Here is a 16,685-nt window from a genome sequence, read left to right as displayed (position 1 = left end):
TGGCGGCAACCCACCTTCAAGCGACAGAGCTATTCTAGGTGGTGGTGCTGGTGGCCTGATTCAACAATCCAACGTTACTATGCGTGCTGGTACCTACATTGTAAAAGTTGGCCCCGGAAGAGGTGGCCAACAGTCGAATGCTGGGGGCCAGGATTCGACAGCTCCATCGTTGGTGCCAATATGAATTTTGTTGCAATTGGTGGCGGAATGGGTGGAAGTGGTGCCGTACAAGGTTCAAACGGTGGATCTGGCGGTGGAGGTGGTGGTTACAATATATTATTGGGCGCGGTCACTGCAATACTAATATGATATGTTTATACGTAACTGCTGGTCAGGGGTACTGACTCGGTTGAAAGAAGTTCGGCTTGCTTAAGTTACGACTGATACGAACTTGAACTTGAAACGTGATGGATTGTATGCAGTAGCGAAGTTAGAGCAGGTAGGTAATTGACTTCTGAGATAAGAGTATTTATAAGCAGAGCAAGGATAGGAAGATAACAGAGACTGAAAGGATAGGAGAAAGAAAAAGATTAAGAGATAGTGAGAAAGGAAGAGAGAAGAGAGAGAGAATGAGGAGAAAAGAAAGAGTGAGAAGAGAGGGAAGAGAGAGAGAGAGAGAGAGGAAGACAGGACCCCATGCTTATATACAGATAACCAGGGGTATTGTCCAGCCCGAGGATGCTTTCTCTGGTCATTCCATCGAATAGTCGGAATGGAGTACCGTACCGTTCCAGAACGGTTACAATTTCTCAGTTTTTGGGCTCGGCAAGTCTGGGCTCTATATAAGATCCATGTGATCCGTCGAACGTCTGCGCTGTAAGTTTTGATCAAGTCATGAGTCGGGCCCGGGGGGCTGAGGCCCGGGGCCCGGGGAGGGGTGAAAAAACTTTATTTGACTGAAAAAGAAGGACAAACCGAAGCAAACAAAGGAGGGGGAGGTTAGGAGAAAGAAAAAGATTAAGAGATAGTGAGAAAGGAAGAGAGAAGAGAGAGAGAATGAGGAGAAAAGAAGAAGAGAGGGAAGAGAGAGAGAGAGAGAGAGGAAGACAGGACCCCATGCTTATATACAGATAACCAGGGGTATTGTCCAGCCCGAGGATGCTTTCTCTGGTCATTCCATCGAATAGTCGGAATGGAGTACCGTACCGTTCCAGAACGGTTACAATTTCTCAGTTTTTGGCGGCTCGGCAAGTCTGGGCTCTATATAAGATCCATGTGATCCGTCGAACGTCTGCGCTGTAAGTTTTGATCATGAGTCGGGCCCGGGGGGCTGAGGCCCGGGGCCCGGGGAGGGGTGAAAAAACTTTATTTGACTGAAAAAGAAGGACAAACCGAAGCAAACAAAGGAGGGGGAGCCAACAAAAAAACTAATCAAAATTTGACAAGGCTAATCAACGCGTGATGCCGTAAGAAGTGCTCGCAAGTCAGACGCCATGATGCAGCGGAGGAAGGGGAAGAAGAGCTTCGTGTAGGAGGAAGCCCAACTGTACGAAGATGAACGAAGTCGACGAGGATGCATCGCAGAGAGACAAGACAGAACAGCGTGCAAGAGCTCGCTTCGCTATGTCGACTAGTCTACTTGCAGGCTCTCAACAGGAGCCAATAGAATCGAAAGCAAAATTGCTAGGGAGACAGATTCATCTGATTGACGCACATGGCAGCCTCGTCCGGTTTCCTGAGGGAAAAGCAGACGTGCAAGAAAGAACAAGGGCAGGCAAGGGATTCGAAATCGCTTTCAAGACCATTCGGAGAGACAATGAAAGCTCTTACGATCCGGAGACTCAGCTGAACCCTTTGAAGCTCATCGAACAAAGGAAGCTACGGCAAGAGGCGGTAGAGGCCAGTCGCGAAGTGTTGCAAAACATCATCGACAGTGCGCTGAATGGTGGAAGGAAAATCAATTCTGAATCCATACAGTCACAACTTGTCAAGAGAATCCGGCGGTACAAACCGAACAGGGAGAGATTTCAATCGAGAGCGCTTTATTGCCTGGATCTGCAATCTCCTGTAAGGTTGTGTGCAATCGCTATAGTAGAAAGCAAGATCTTTCATGGGGTAGTCACTTTCTTCATTTTTCTGAGCACCCTGATCTTGGCCTTCAACGACCCCCTGAAAGCCACATACTTTCCAGTCTCATCCACCACAAAGCTTGAAACGTCTGACTACTTCAATTTCCTGTGCACTTTCTTCTTTCTTTTCGAGGTATGAGTTGGTGCATGCCTTCCACAACTCCTTATTGACGTTGACAAACTAACAGTTGGTTCTGAAAATCCTCGCACATGGGCTGGTGCTGGGTGGGAAAACTTACCTTGCAGATGGCTGGAATGTGTTAGATGCGTTTCTCATCTTGTTTGGACTGCTGGACATTTTCATAGCTGGAGGCATCGCTCGAGTTAACGCTCTGCGTTGTTTGCGAGCGATCAGAGTCCTTAGAGCCATTCGATTCTTCCCGAGCTTGCGATTAGTAGTCGATCTTCTCGCTCATTCTTCGATTCTTCTGTTCTATGTCTTCATCCTCATCTTTGGCGTTATCCTCCTGGTCACAGTGATATTCAATCAGATCTTCAGTGGTGAACTCCATGGTCGCTGTTACTTGGTTAACGACGGAGAACTGGCGCAAGGGTATGAAAGGCCGTGTGCTGTATTCAGGTGACGTAAGACGGAGACTTGCAAACGTCATGCTAACCTTCTGCTTGTGTCAGTGGGACTAGTGCTCTCTATCATTGCCCGAACTCAGCGTCCTGCTCCAATTGCTGGTCGTGCCTGCCCACCCCTGCGGTGTTGCCTGGACGGCATTACAGCTTTGACAACTTCGGCAACTCGTTGGTGACCTCCTTCCAGATCTTCACATTAACAAAGTCTGTCGACAGAGGAGCGAGCTGGGTATGAGCTGAGACTTGTTCCAGGTGGGGGGATGTCATGAACGATCTGATGGACTCAAATTCCCAAGAGCAAGTGCTAATCTTTCTCTTCTACATCATGATCGGGCCGCTGTTTCTCAGACAAGCCCTGATTGCTGTCCTAGCTCATCGGCTGGAAAACATGAGGAATCAGGTAAGTTGCTACGAAGTGTGCCTCTCGCATCCTCTCACTTGGAGCAAATTTTCCTCTTGCCCACTCTAACTGGTTGCTCGAAGGCGCTGGCAGCCAACGTGAACCGAATCGTGTCGAGGTGGAAAAACATCCGAACAACGGCTCTGCCGTTTCAGCTTTGGGTTGCAAACACACACGAGAAGACGCAGCAGAACTACAAGCGCTACCTTGCGAGCCTGGGCGACAAGCAGGCGGTTGCATCAAAGACAGCGCGGAGGTTGAAGAATCAGCTCCTGTTTCGTTCATGGAACAAATGGTACTCTTCAGTCAAGCAACCCTCACAATGATGGTCCATCGCTGACTCGTGTGCAGGTATGAGACTACAATCTTCTCCATGGTCGTGGGCGAGTATGCAGACAACATATTGGAAGTCGACGAATACCAGGAGGAGCAGAAAATCTCCGTGTTACAACGGGTTCGAATTGTCTGTTTCAATATTGCTTCTTCCAAAAAATTTAACAACGTGATTCTTGTTCTGGTTTGTTGCACCTTTGTCTTGATCATCTTAGAGGTCAATCTTGCTTCTTGCGGGAAGTTCATCGCTGATCGAACTTATTTCTTCAGCACTCGAGGTCAAGCGCGGTTGGCAGGTTGTGGAAGTCTACGAGCCAATACTTCAGATTCTCTGCTGTCTTGCAGATTGGACAAGTGGCGTTGGCCTTCTGCTTCTGTGTGGAGATGGTGGTGAAGATCGTTGGGTTTGGTCCGAAGAAATATCTGAGAAAGTGGCTGAACCTACTGGATGCTGTTGTCGTCATTACTTCCATGGTGGACTTCACTTCGTCAGTCAAGCAGTTCAACTGTCTTCAACATGCTGACGGCACTGACCCCTTTGCTTGCAACGACAAGAACATTGCTGGTAAAGTGTTCCGCACCCTCAGGCTAATCCGCTTGGTCAAGTTGAGACGGATGTTTCCGGTACGCATCTTACAGCAGCTTCAATCCTGACTGTCTTCACAGAGCCTGACAAAGCAAGTCATCGCAGCTGCCAAGTGCTTCAAGTCCTTCCTCGCCATGTGCGGCATCCTTGTTATCACCCTCTTCTGCTTCGCTGTCCTCGGCATGGACTTGTTGGGAGGAAGGCTCTATCGCCGTGACGTCCAGAGGTCTGATCTCGGCCTCAACTCCCTCGTCTTCCTCCGTTGGCCCTCCTACTCCTTCCTCTCCAGCATCCCCGGCGTCCCCTCGTACGTGGTCGGCCTGGACGCGACCAAGGAGAGCAACAGGTTCCTCTTGAAGCCGCTCTACGGGGACGCGTGGAAGGAGAGGCTGGAAAGCAATGGAGTGTCCTCAGGGATCTTCCATGGACGGCTCAACAGCAGCAGCCTTAACGAAAATCTCCTGCTTGACGACTGCTCGACAAACCTCGCAGCGCCATCGTGTGACCTTCTGTTGTGGTCTGATGTGATAGACAACGTACCCACTGGTCGGCCCTTCATCTCCGCCATCGCCCTCCGATCCTCCTTTGACAACTTCGGCCTGTCGTGCCTGACTGTCCTCCAGCTCTTCACCAGGTCAGACTGGTACGACCTGATGTCAACAGCGGTCGAGATCAACGGCTGGGGGATCTCTGCCTACTTTTTCCTCGTGATCCTGGTCGGGAGCTTCGTTCTGCTTGACACCATGACCGCCATCGTCATCGTTGACTTCGGCAGTCACGCGTACTCGTCTGAGGAGGTGAAGGGAGAAGGACAAGAGGCCGATGGGAGAGTGAGGGAGTTCATCCGAGACAAATCTTGTGCTTTGATGCGCCACAGGCTGCGACTGCAAATGCTGACGATGATCAGTGACGATCGATGGCAGAAGAGGTACAACAGCCTACAGATCCTGGCGATAGTCTCGGAGAAGGGAGACGAGGCTGTGATAGGTGAGATTATGCTCTAGTTGTACATGCGCTGAACTATCAACCATGTTGTCTCAAGATGTTCTCCTCTCCAAGGTCGAAGACTCTCACGCTACCATACGTGCCAAGGCCGTCGAGACTTTGGGCAGCCTCGTGCCCGTGGAGCTCAGTGAAGCCTTCCCGGAGGCCTCGCTCAAGGCCCGGCAGCTCCTGCACGACCCGTCGAGGTTCGTGCGCGAGAGCGCAGCAAAGGTTCTCTCCGAGGTGTGCCAGCACGACAACCCGTCTGTGCTGAAAGACCTGGTGGACGCGAGCTCGGACCCGGATCCTTCTGTGCGAGCCGCCGCCATCACCTCCCTCGGGGTGCTCGCGAGCCCTGGAGACTCGTTTGTGATCGACTCGATCATCAAGAGGACGCACGACGCGGACTCGGAGACGATTGAGGTGCTTCAGGCTTGCTTTGCGACGCTGAAGCAGCTGGAAGCGGAGGCGATCTTGCAGCAGCGAGGGATAGGGAACCGAAAGGCAAAGAAGCGAGTGGCGGAAGCCGAGTTCAAGGAGAACGTTCTTGAGAAAGCAAGGCAGTTCCAAAACTTCCTGTGGGAGAAAGCATACAAGTCTCAAACAGCTGCGTGGAAGAAGAAGGAGCAGAAGAAACAGGCAAAGATGGTGCGGCTGATGCTTGCTGCCCAGAAAGAGCACTTGTTCGACGACGAGGTCCTCCATCCTCTCGTCTGTTTGTTCTTACTCGCGTTCGCAGTCCACGTTCCGGAATACTCCGGAATTCAGAAGACTGCGATATACTTTGGCTGCGTCTCAGGTTCAAACTGTGATAAAGAGCTTGGAGGCAGAGATAGCAACATTGAACGAACAAGCCAAGGAGGTTCGACGAAACCAGCAAAGTCATCAGTGGTCTCTGACCCAAGCTTCGTCTTTACATGAGCTGATTCCATTTCAAGGTACCTAGCGGAAGTTCGCAGACTGCAACAACGAAAGCAGGCGCTGGAAGAGCATCTGTACGGCTATTTCAGATTGTTGGTACGGGCTTGACTTGAGAGCAACAGGTACATCCTCGAACTACCTGACTCCTTGTACTTCCTGCCTCCCTTGCACCCGTTCCGAAAGCTCGTTCGGAGGTTGATATGGAACCGACACTTCAATCGGCTCATTGCCTTCTGTACCTTGGCCTCCTGCATTCTTCTGTCGCTCGAGAGGTGGCATGACGGGTGACTGCTTCTACACACACTTGACTGTTGGACAGGCCGGGAATACAGCCGAACGAGCGACTCTTTCTCGATACTTCCAACACAGTTCTCAACTTCATCTTCGCGTTTGAATTCCTCGCAAAGGTGAAGGTCGATCTGAGGTACTGCGACTGACTTTGGGGCATGCAGGTGATTGTCCTATCTGCTGAATCTTACTTCAAAGAGGACTGGAACAGACTCGGTGCCGTCTAAAAGTCACTGATTCCTCGTTTGACATCCTGTACCTTGCAGACTTCGTCATTGTTTGCACGGCTATGTTAGACGAGATCTTGTCTCGCAGCGGGGCAGTGCAGGGCACCGGCGCGTTCAAAGTAAGTGAGAGAGGAGAGGAGAGGTAGACGTTGCGCGATGTTTGTGCATGATGAGATGTGTTGTGTGTGTGAAGATGAGAGAGCCAGCAGGTGTGACAGTGAGTTATGACAGGTCCTGAGGCTTCTTCGAGGGTTGCGGCCACTGAGAGCCTTGAAACATCTCAAGGGCCTGTCGCTGCTCTTCTCTGCCCTCTCAGAAGCTCTTTACCCTCTCCTCATCACCTCCGTCATCTTGTTCGCTTTTCTCTCCATCCCTGCCATAGTCGGCATGCAGGTTGGGGTAGCAGAGGCACTACAGGTCTCTGACAGTAGCCGGCAGTTCCTCAACGGGCAAGTGGTGTACTGCTCCGACCCCTCTGTGTTGGAGTACTCCGAGTGCCGGGGCCTGGACGGGACGGGGGAAACGAGACACTGGCAGTCGAGAAGTTACTCTTTCGGTCGGATCTCCTGCTGGGAGCTTGCTCGCACTCACCAGCTGCTCAGACTGGTACGGAGACGCGATCCTCACCATGTACGTCATTGGGACTCTCGACACGGGATGGCAGCAGATCATGTTCTACACCGTCGACTCGACAGGTGAGATCAAGTTCCTGCCCCCTCCTCCTCATCCTCCTCCTGCCTTTTTCTAGGAGTCACCACTGGACCCTACAATTGGTACAGCCCTGCGGTGATGTATCTTGCTGCATGCAAGGGAACTGATGCGTGAAAACAACAACAGATGATGCTGTTGTCGGTCGTGACAATCATCATGGTAATGTATGCGCAGAGTTGACTCCATTCCCTTCACAGCCGATCACAAGACTCTCTTTCACTTCTGTCCTCCCGCACTTCACTCACTTCCTGTTTGTTCGGCGCAGGTCGGCTTCTTCATCATGCGCTTGTTCACGGCCATCTTTGTCAAATCCTACTCGATCGCCCTCAGAGAAACTCAGATGAAGGAGCGTCTCGCTATGATAGAGACCCAAGGTCAGTCGCTCTTGCAGCGCCGGAGCCGAGTGACATGATTCAGACTTCTCGCGCAAGAAGATCAAGAGGATAGCTCTCCCTGTCATCTTCGGCACTTCCTCCATCCGTCGGCAGATCGTCAACCAGATTCTCAATCATCCCGTAATGGAAGCTTTCACAACTCTAGTGGTGATCGCGCAGATCGTTGCTCTCTCCGCAACGAGTTACAAGATGTCGACGAGCCAACAGGTTTGTTCCATCTCCTGGTCTCTCTCGTTGACCTCCGGCAGGACCTCGCCACGGGCCTCAACTCCTTCTGCGGTCAAGTCTTCGCAGTGATGACGGCGATGGAGCTCTACGCCACCCACCTCTCTCGCTTCACCCTCGACAAGTGACTGAGTGGTTGGCCCGCCTGTCGCTGAGATGCCCTGACAGATGGTCTCTCCTCGAGTGGGGCATCGTCATCGTCTTCTTCATCAACACAGGAATCGAGTCGCTGGGTACACAATCCATCATCCTTAACGCCAACCTCGCTCGCATTTTCCGACTTCTCCGCATTATCCGCCTGATCCGAGCATCCAAGGTACATGAGACGTGGTCTGAGGGAGGGCGGCAGCTGATCTCATTCCCCCAGCGAGTTTCGATCCCCAAGAGTCTTCGACAAGTGCTGAAAGGGATTGTCAAGTCGAGGGTCACGATCATGCACCTCGGCGCACTCCTCCTCCTCCTCTTCTTCTGCATCGGGGTGATTTGTATCTCCTTCATGGGGAACATGTGCGTCCAAGGAGACGAGATCCATCAGTTCAGGTGCGTCAAGCTCTCCTTCCCTTGCCCCTGATCCTCTGGACTTCAGATGTAGAATGCTCCAACCCCAGCTCCTCCTCCCGTACACTGCTTCCTTCCGGAACCTCGGGGTTGCGTTCCTGACCCTCTTCCGCATGGCGAGCGGAGATTCCTGGTAGGCTGTCCCAGCCTGAGGAGAGAATTGAAATCTGCACAGGTCTCCTCTGCTCAAGATGTACGGGACCTCCTCTGCGCTCTACCCTCGCAAGGAAGGTACCGCGGGTAGATCATCTCCTTCGCGCCTGCTGATTCTACGATGGAGGCTACCTTGAAGCGGCCAAGGAGCTTCTTGCTCAGTGCAGGACGGCCAAGGACACGCTTGAGCAAGAGGTCAGGGATGCAATGAGGAGATGTGCAGCTGAGGTAGAGATCAGGTCTATCTTGTTAAGCTCCGACATCTGTTTCAAGGCTGCGTGACCGGGACAGAGCTGCAGATGGTTTGATCAGCAGGTGGTGCAGCCTCTTTCTAAGTCCCCCCCGCGCAGATCGCCGACGGCTCCTTGATCTCATGCTCACGGTCGACAGACTGCGACTCTACCTGCGGATCTATGACGGTAAGTTGGCCCTTCAAGTATCAGGACCCATCGCTCATAGCTGACGGCTCTGGTCAGGCCTACGCTTTCATCCCTCTCTTCATCGCCATCGCAAACTTCGTCGTCATCAACCTCGTTGTCTCTGTCATCATGTCTCAGATTGGCTACGGCCTGACCAAAAACATCGCCATCGTGCCTGGCACAGCCAATCTTACCTACCTTCAGTTTGCCAACATCTGGTAGCCAATGACTGATATGCGTTAAAATGGATGACCTCGTCCCAGGAAAGTTTGGTGCGTCAAGGTCCGACGCAAGACGAGCTTCCTGGCCGAGGCTGAGCGCAGGAAGTCAATGCTCAAGTGAGTCCTTTGCCCACCCAACACTGCGAGTGACCTGCGACTTGTCAGGTCGCTGTCACGGAGAGGGTCACGACGTGCGAGCTCCCTTACACGGTGAACCTTGCTGGAGGCTCCGAGCCCCATGGTTGTAGTCACGATTGTAGCAGGATGTACGACAGCACCACAGACCTCAAGTCCTTGGTGGATCCGCCGGAGACGACGGGCAACCATGTCAAGGATGGCACCAGCAACGAGCAAGAGCACACGGCAGGAGGGGGAGGCGAGCAGGAGAGAAGGGGGAAGGAGAAGAAGTCGCTCATCCGGGGAGGAGACGACAGCTCCAAGTCAAGGGAAAGACTGAAAGGGAACGGGTTGAAACCGCCGGCTCCTCAAGACGTCACTTCAGACGTCCGATCTGAAACTCCCGTCTCGAAGCATGGCAGGCTCCGCACCTCTCGAACTTCGACCTCTCAGGAGGGGAGGAGGGCGCGTTCCAAAGAGGAAGGGGAGGAGAGGAGCGATAAGACAGCGTCACATCAATTGGAACGAAGTGAAGCAGGAGATGTCACGTCTCGAACTGCTGCAAGACGGAGGGACGTGGACAAGCTGTCCAGCATCTCCAGCACTAGGATGAGCGCTTCTTCCCATGCCTCTGAGGACAACACCAAGTTTGCAAGACGTCAGGACAGAGAGCCAAAGAAGGAGAGAAGACATGGCAAGGAGATCAATGAGGAGAGAAGACAGCGCTCGAACATCACAGCAAAGCGGCGCGAGCAGGCTGAAATGAAGAATGAGGAAACCAATAGGCAGCAGGGAGCACGACATCATGGCGGTCGTTCAGACCATGAATCCCGGAGAGCACGAGCAAGGAAAGAAGTGCAGGACGGCGACAACAGGAGAGGAGTCTCGGGCAGAGACAAGCTAGTAGCTGGAGCTGTCAAGCATGATGTCAGGGCAGACCTTGTTCTGAGGCTCGACCAGACGCCGAAAGCAGACGTGTAATGTTACTCTAGAAAAAGAATCTAACGAAAGAGAAGGCGACTGTGATGCCTGCACCGATGGCAAGCGAGTTGATCAGCATGCCTCCGAAGCTCTCCTGCGACTGTTGTGGAGGTCCATTGCGGTACATGCCCAAAGGCTTCGCTTCGCCAACCATCGTTGTTTCATTAGTCAACCTGTTCCAGTAGTATGTCCCACCAGTCTTGGGGTCCGAAACGGCTGTCCAAGGATCCTCTATGTTAGTGACATCCTTGCTCATCTGCTGGACAACGGTCAGCATACGAGGTCTGAAGCAGGAGTGTCACCTGGCTGCCGCCACCAACGTATGGCGGGGGAGGAGTGAGGGGCTGGCTCTTGTTGGGATGGCTTGAGTGAGTGTTCTGAGAGTTGTAGGGGGAGGGAGAGGAAGACAGCAGTCGCTCCCCAACTCTCTTCCCCCACCACCTCTGAGCCGCCACCAGACCTGCCCTCGCCGTAGAAGCTGCCATGGTTGATGATAACGGACAATGTAACGGTCCCTAAGTGACTCCGAACTTGCTAGGCCGCCCGGCCCCCGGGCCCCGGGTGCAAGTTTTGTACCACAGAGCTCTGAGGCGCACCGTTTACATTTGTTGAGTAATCATCTATTTCTTGGGGACCCTCATGCGTCGAGGGTTTGCAGGGGGGTAGGTGGTGAACCTCAGGCGGGAAATGACAAATGCAGGGGTACTGAAAGGTTGTTTTGGGGGTAGGGGTGGTTCTAAGGAGTTATGTGAGGTAGGGGTAGTATTTTGTTGGTCTCTCAGGTGGATGGGGGTGGTGGGGTCGACCGTTGGGTGGGCATGGCGAGGGAACGGAGCGATTGGGCTTTTATGGAGGACTGGCAGCTCTTGACAGACGGATAGATAGCTTCTGTTCGTTTCTGCTAAGAACAGTTCAACTTCCCAGCTTGCCATGCATGCCTGAACAGGTCTCCTTCATGAGTCGCCTTGGTAACGGAGTAGAACGGGTTTGAGAGAATGATTCCTAACGTCGAGGAGGTCGACGATTCTGATTCGGATACCGGATCTTACACCACTGAAGACAACTCGCAAGGTCCAGCTAAGTCCGATATAGATGGGGCATACTATGATGAAGGGTTCTTTGAGAACGAACTTGAAGGTCTTGATGATGATGATGATGATGACGACGACGACGACGACGACGACGACGACGACGATGGCGATAATTTGATTGCAGATGAAGAGCATACTTCTTCAGAACATGAGTCGCCGCTGATACCTGCGAAGCAAAGTCATCACCATTCTGAATATCCCCTAAAGGCAGGCAACGAGACTGAGCGCTCTGGAAAGCAGAATTTGTCGGAAGGGAAAGAAGAAACTACTATTGGTTCCTCAGTGTTGTTCAGCCTTGATAGGGATGCCCGCAAGACTCCAGGTCAAGTGTGCAGGAACAAGGACAAGGCGCTGTACTACAAGCTCACGGTGAGCGGACAGTATAACTGCGTTCGGAATGCATTCAGAAGAGCAGGATTCTTACCTACCAGCTCCAACAATTTCAATGTCTTATGGGGGAAACCTTTGAAGATAGCAGAGTACAAAGAATTGTGTGAATATCAGAAGGTGAATCACTTCCCTGGCACATACCTTCTAGGAAGAAAGGATAATCTTGCCCGCGTCTGCAACAAGTTCCGCCGAGTGTTTGGATCGGACAGTTTCCAGTACCTGCCAAAGACTTTTGTGTTGCCAGGAGAAAGAACGGAGCTCCTGCAGGACTACGAGGAATGGAAGGGAAAGTTGAAGAAGAACGACTGTGACATATCTTACATCGTCAAACCTCCTGCGGGATGCCGGGGTATCGGGATCCGACTGATCTCGGACCCGAACACTCAGATTAAGGAGAAGGCCGTGTGCGTTGTTTCTAGGTACATCTCAGACCCGTTCTTGATCAACGAAACCAAGTTCGATCTGAGGATCTATGTTGCTATCACAAGCTTCAATCCTCTCCGTGTCTACGTGCATGAGAACGGGTTGGCAAGGTTCTGTACAGTAAAATACAGTCGCAAGACAAGGAAGAATCGGTTCAGACATCTGACCAACTACAGCCTCAACAAGCAGAATCCAAACTTTGTCAAGAATACGAATGCATCTGTTGACGACGAGGGCCACAAGTGGGGGCTGAAGGCTGTATGGAAGTGGATGCGAGAGAGGCAGATGGATGTCTCAACTGTCATGGGGAAGATCGACGATCTGATCTTGAAGACTTTGCTATCGATCGAGGTCCAGATCAACACAAACATGCAGCTTGCAGTCCCTTGTCGAAATAACTGCTTTGAGTTGTTCGGTTTTGATGTGATGCTGGACTCGAATCTACACCCATGGTTGATTGAGGTGAACACCGCACTGTCTCTGGCGTCCGATTCCCCTCTTGACAAGTCGATCAAGAATCAGTTAGTCACGGAGGTGTTGAACATGGTTTGTGTGAAGCAGTACGACCGGAAGAAACTTTCCGACAAGCTCGAAAGGGACAAGGCAAGAAGACTCCAAGGAATGGAGAAATCTGCCTACTCTCGAACTTCAGACGAGAATGCGAGGCGACGACAAGTTTGCGCGGGGAAAGTGTCAGCACTGGATGAGCTGACAGCAGAGGATGCTACCATCCTCCGCGAGGTGGAGGAAGAAAATGAGAGGCGTGGAGGATTCCGCAGGATTTTCCCACAGAACGACGAGGCAACAAGGAAGTGGATGAAGCTGTTTGAAGTGAAGCGATTCTACAATGTGCTTCAGTTCCAGTGGGTGACACGAGATAACAACCTTTCCATCGACGACTATCTCTTCAGAAAGAACTCAGAAGCTAAGAAGGTTACCAGTCACAAGCCTTCAAGCCAAGTGACAGCGGCTAACCCTTCTCTCTCTGTCCGCACGACCGGAAAGAGATCGCTGCCTCGGGAGTCTTTCCACGCGACACCAGCGAGCGGGAGGAGGCATATCGAGGTCGACTATGCCGTTCAGACTTCTCCCAATTCCCCCACATCACCGATGTGCTCTCCTCGTAACATCGAGCTAGACGGGGAGCTGCGGCTTATGGGAGGGAGCACAAGCAGGGCAAGGGAGGACACGGATATGTCGCCCGGGAGTCTCTCGAAGGATACGCTCGAGGCAGCCAAGAGAAGCTCTGCTGGAGCTCAGGTGAAGCAGAGGCGATGGGCTTCCTTCGACATCCCAAAGATTGTTACGAAACTGTCGAAAGCAAGCAGCGCGAACGAAAGATTACCAACGCTCCTGCAAGACCCACAGGTTTGTGAACTGTATCGTCTCACAGCGAGCTGACTCGCGTGGTGCAGGGCAAGCGGTGGGGTGGCAGAGGAGGACAGCAGCGAGAACAGTGGTTCAAGTTCAGCTCGCCTCCAACCTCTGCAGAAGCAATCTTGCAGACCAGGACCCTCTCCCACACAGCTAAGACTCACTTCCTTGACCGAAGGCCGAGCGTTTCCGCGGGGAGGTTTCAGTTCTTGGTTCATAAGGAGCAGCGCAGGAACAGCGAGGTGCTCAGAGCAGCGCATCCTCCTCGAGATGCTCTGGGCCTGCCAGTCACCAGTGAGACCAGACGAGGCAAGGTTCCTCGGTCTCGCGAGCAAGGGGTGTTGCTGCAGAAGATGATGCCGTCTGTGTCGTCCCTCGTCGCTGATGTCACCGGCACCAACAGACGCCTGAACTTCTTTCCATCAACGTGGACCAAGGAAAATATCAGTTCCCGAACCCTTCAGGCGCGGGAGTTGAAGGAAGGGTCCAGCAGGAACAGACCAGTGTCAGCTCTTGCCAGCTAAGGATTTCAGTCATTGCCATTCATTCATTGCCCATTACCGATGGGTGATGCTATCAAAGTCGGAAACCCGAATGTATAGCAACTACCCCGCCCAAGATATTCTTGTAAGTAACGTGTTTCATTCCTGCCACTTGTTCACGATAGATAAAGCTGCAAAACTTTTCTCACCAGCGTCTCTCATCAAGTCTGCGAGCGTCTCTTGATCATGAAACTGTCGTATTGACTCCACGAGGTACTGATAAGGCTGGCGACTCTCTCAATCTCCTCCTCCTCTCATTCTGGATGGCGAACATACCTGAGGGTCACCGGCCAGGAATCCGCCCATGGCCGGGATGACGTTGAACGAGTAAGCATCGTATGCCTGACGCAAGAGCGGGTCCTTGACCTTCTCAAGGCCATCAGATCAGCATGTGACATGCAAGGAGACTGCCTGTGAAAACTCCATGCAGAGGAACCTTCCGCCCCTGACCGCCACGTCAGCAGCAAGACCCTTCAACGACCAGGACTTACTTAGTCAAGATGCGGTTGATCTCTGAGAGAGCCTTCCAGGTCCGGGAGACGTTTCGAAGGCCGAACGCGATGGTCACGGCATCGACAGACCTGTTCGCACGCCTCTCACACGCCTCCTTCCTCCCTCCTCCTCAACACGCTCCCGCACCCGTCAGGGAATGGCAAGTTCTCGGCATCTCCCTGGACCCACTGGAGGGAGATCCCATCAACCACTGCCGGCCGATCGTTCTTCGCCCTCCGCCTGCCACCCACAACACCTTCTTGAGCCACTGCTGATGTATGAGAGCTCAGTCAGTCACCTTCCCTCCTGCAACATCTCGGCGTTGATGTCGCAGACCGTGACATGCGTGTCGATAGCAGACTCTGCGCTACCTGAGCCACGGGTGAGCACGGCGAGGGAAGGAACGCACTCCTCACCGACGATCTTTCGTTGTGAGCTAAGAGCATCGATCATACGGAAGGAAATGTCTCCCGTTCCTCCTGCTGCGTTTCAGTATGCGACAAGTCATCCAAAGTGGTGCCTGCAAGATCAACAATCGACATTCCACGGCATGGCCTGGCGAACTCTTCAGCTTTTCTAACTCTTACAAGCAGTCTCGTCTCACCCTAACATCGCAACAAAATCATCTTTCCACATGCGGTGCTGTTGAAAGGCTCAGCGTGAAACCGACTTGGACAACTGATCTCGGGCACCATTCCACCGCTCATTGCGTCGTTCATCAGGTCGTACTTGCTCGCGACCTGGCTCGAGTGTCAGCCCAGATGACTCTCACAAGGGTTCGACCGTTGTAATTACCTGCGAGAAAACTTCTCCCACCATCTTTGCCTTATCCTCCATCCTGACAGTCTTGAAACCGAAGTGCGTTTGCTCCCCTACGCAAGGTCTCACTGGCTACATCTAGCTTCCCTTCACCTCACCGTTCTGCTTCTCGCTGCTGAACTCTCTCAAGTCTCTTCGCACTCCACATGCTGATCGTGTCGACCATCCCACGCAGCTGCTCAGCAGCCGCTTCCTCATGACCGTGGCCATGCTTGAGCAGCTACTTATGTCGTATCCAGCCCTCATCCAGCCCCCGTGCATGGGAGCCCGGGCCGGGCCAGGGGCCGGGCAGGCCCATGCCCGGCCCGGCCGGCCGCCGCGCCCCGGGCCCGGCCGTTTGGCCCGGGCCGGACTGGGCAGCCGGACTCAGGCCCGCCCGATCCGGGAAGTCGGGGTATCACTAGGCCGGGCGGCTGGTGATCGGACCGGTACCGTCAAGGTCCTACTAGCGCCGGGCCGTTCGTCGATCGGTTTGCGGCCCTGAGTCACTGTGTCCGACACAGGCTGGCCCCGCCGGGCTCGAGGCTCGGACTCCGGTCTCAACTTCAGCTGGGCCCGGCCCTCAGCAGGCCCTGTACTGGCAGCAGGCCCTGTACTGATCGGACCGAGTCCGACCTGCCACAGGCTGCGGTTTAGGGGGCGGCGGGGCCGGGGAATCCGTCCGAGTCCGATCACCTGGCGGGCCGCGGCCCCGCGGCGGGCGGCGCCGGCCCTTGCTGAGTGTGCTGTAAAGTTTTGGGCTACCGTCAGATTGATTCGACCACGACTACCCTACCCCCACCCCCCTCAGCCCTCTAGACAGAGAGACCACCAACGATACTGGTGACTCCACCCCACCCTCAATCCTCCATCTTGTACCCCCCTCTTAGACTTGTTTGTGTGGTGGGTACCCCAAAAAAAAAGGGAGAAGACGCTTTACACCACAAGGTCCTGTGGGAGGGGGTAGGTTGAGAGGTGGGGTTCTCTGGACAGCTTCAGGTAGGGTGCTTAACATCTGTCATAGGATTGAGGTGGGGTCCTTCTGAAGGCCTAGGGTGGGTGGGTTTGTTATACAGGTTTGCTGGTAGGGCGGGGGTACTCAAGTTTGTAGGCTCGATGCTTTAGAAAAGGTAGGGTGGGGTAATGGGAGCTGCAGGGTCTGTAAAGTAATAGGGTGCTGAGGGGATTGGAGGGGTGGGTAGTAAAGGATCGACATGCAAGATTTTGTTTGGGCGCGAGGAAGCGATGAGGCATAAAAGGATGCAGGAAGCAGAGAGGAGAGGAGAGGAGGAGGAGAGGAGGAGAGGAGGAGAGGAGGAGAGGAGGAGATGGAGAGAGGATGTCATGCAAGAGATACGGCACGATATCATGTGATGCGCAAGAGAAAAAGAGAACAGATTGG

The 16,685-nt window shown here is 53.3% G+C and overlaps 4 protein-coding genes across 4 annotated transcripts; 2 read left to right on the top strand and 2 right to left on the bottom strand.

The window, feature by feature from the left end:
• Positions 1-1,494: 1,494 nt before the first annotated feature.
• On the top strand, positions 1,495-10,173 carry GUITHDRAFT_114495 (hypothetical protein; the record flags this gene model as incomplete). Its single annotated transcript, XM_005826451.1, has 35 exons — positions 1,495-2,202; positions 2,258-2,328; positions 2,561-2,649; positions 2,703-2,778; positions 2,907-3,054; positions 3,138-3,349; positions 3,406-3,508; positions 3,658-4,011; positions 4,054-4,960; positions 5,016-5,653; positions 5,697-5,848; positions 5,896-5,952; positions 6,001-6,150; positions 6,198-6,285; positions 6,331-6,382; positions 6,433-6,512; positions 6,625-6,786; positions 6,832-6,949; positions 6,996-7,088; positions 7,142-7,179; positions 7,231-7,263; positions 7,370-7,478; positions 7,522-7,706; positions 7,748-7,848; positions 7,893-8,040; positions 8,092-8,264; positions 8,311-8,415; positions 8,458-8,513; positions 8,563-8,630; positions 8,675-8,737; positions 8,786-8,854; positions 8,912-9,072; positions 9,118-9,192; positions 9,241-9,285; positions 9,339-10,173. 35 exons carry the CDS (start codon positions 1,495-1,497, stop codon positions 10,171-10,173), a joined length of 6,522 nt encoding a protein of 2,173 aa, XP_005826508.1.
• A 7-nt stretch (positions 10,174-10,180) lies between these two features.
• On the bottom strand, positions 10,181-10,429 carry GUITHDRAFT_114494 (hypothetical protein; the record flags this gene model as incomplete). Its single annotated transcript, XM_005826450.1, has 1 exon — positions 10,181-10,429. The coding sequence occupies one exon, from the start codon at positions 10,427-10,429 to the stop codon at positions 10,181-10,183; it is 249 nt and encodes an 82-aa protein (XP_005826507.1).
• A 1,225-nt stretch (positions 10,430-11,654) lies between these two features.
• Positions 11,655-12,626, top strand: GUITHDRAFT_56064 (hypothetical protein; the record flags this gene model as incomplete). The annotated part of the gene is made up of 1 exon (XM_005826449.1): positions 11,655-12,626. A coding segment is annotated over one exon (972 nt), but the record flags the coding sequence as incomplete, so codon positions are not given.
• Positions 12,627-14,027: 1,401 nt separating this feature from the next.
• Positions 14,028-15,444, bottom strand: GUITHDRAFT_160012 (hypothetical protein; the record flags this gene model as incomplete). The annotated part of the gene is made up of 13 exons (XM_005826448.1): positions 15,403-15,444; positions 15,281-15,357; positions 15,178-15,225; positions 15,090-15,127; positions 15,006-15,040; positions 14,902-14,964; positions 14,784-14,856; positions 14,633-14,725; positions 14,485-14,574; positions 14,405-14,438; positions 14,270-14,359; positions 14,143-14,218; positions 14,028-14,098 (listed from the first exon to the last, which is right to left on the bottom strand). Exons 2-13 carry the CDS (start codon positions 15,320-15,322, stop codon positions 14,028-14,030), a joined length of 753 nt encoding a protein of 250 aa, XP_005826505.1. The 5' UTR covers positions 15,323-15,357; positions 15,403-15,444.
• Positions 15,445-16,685: the final 1,241 nt, after the last annotated feature.

Source organism: Guillardia theta (assembly GCF_000315625.1).
Source record: "Guillardia theta CCMP2712 unplaced genomic scaffold GUITHscaffold_75, whole genome shotgun sequence".
NCBI lineage: Eukaryota > Cryptophyceae > Pyrenomonadales > Geminigeraceae > Guillardia > Guillardia theta.
This window is presented reverse-complemented; position numbering and strand designations above follow the sequence as displayed.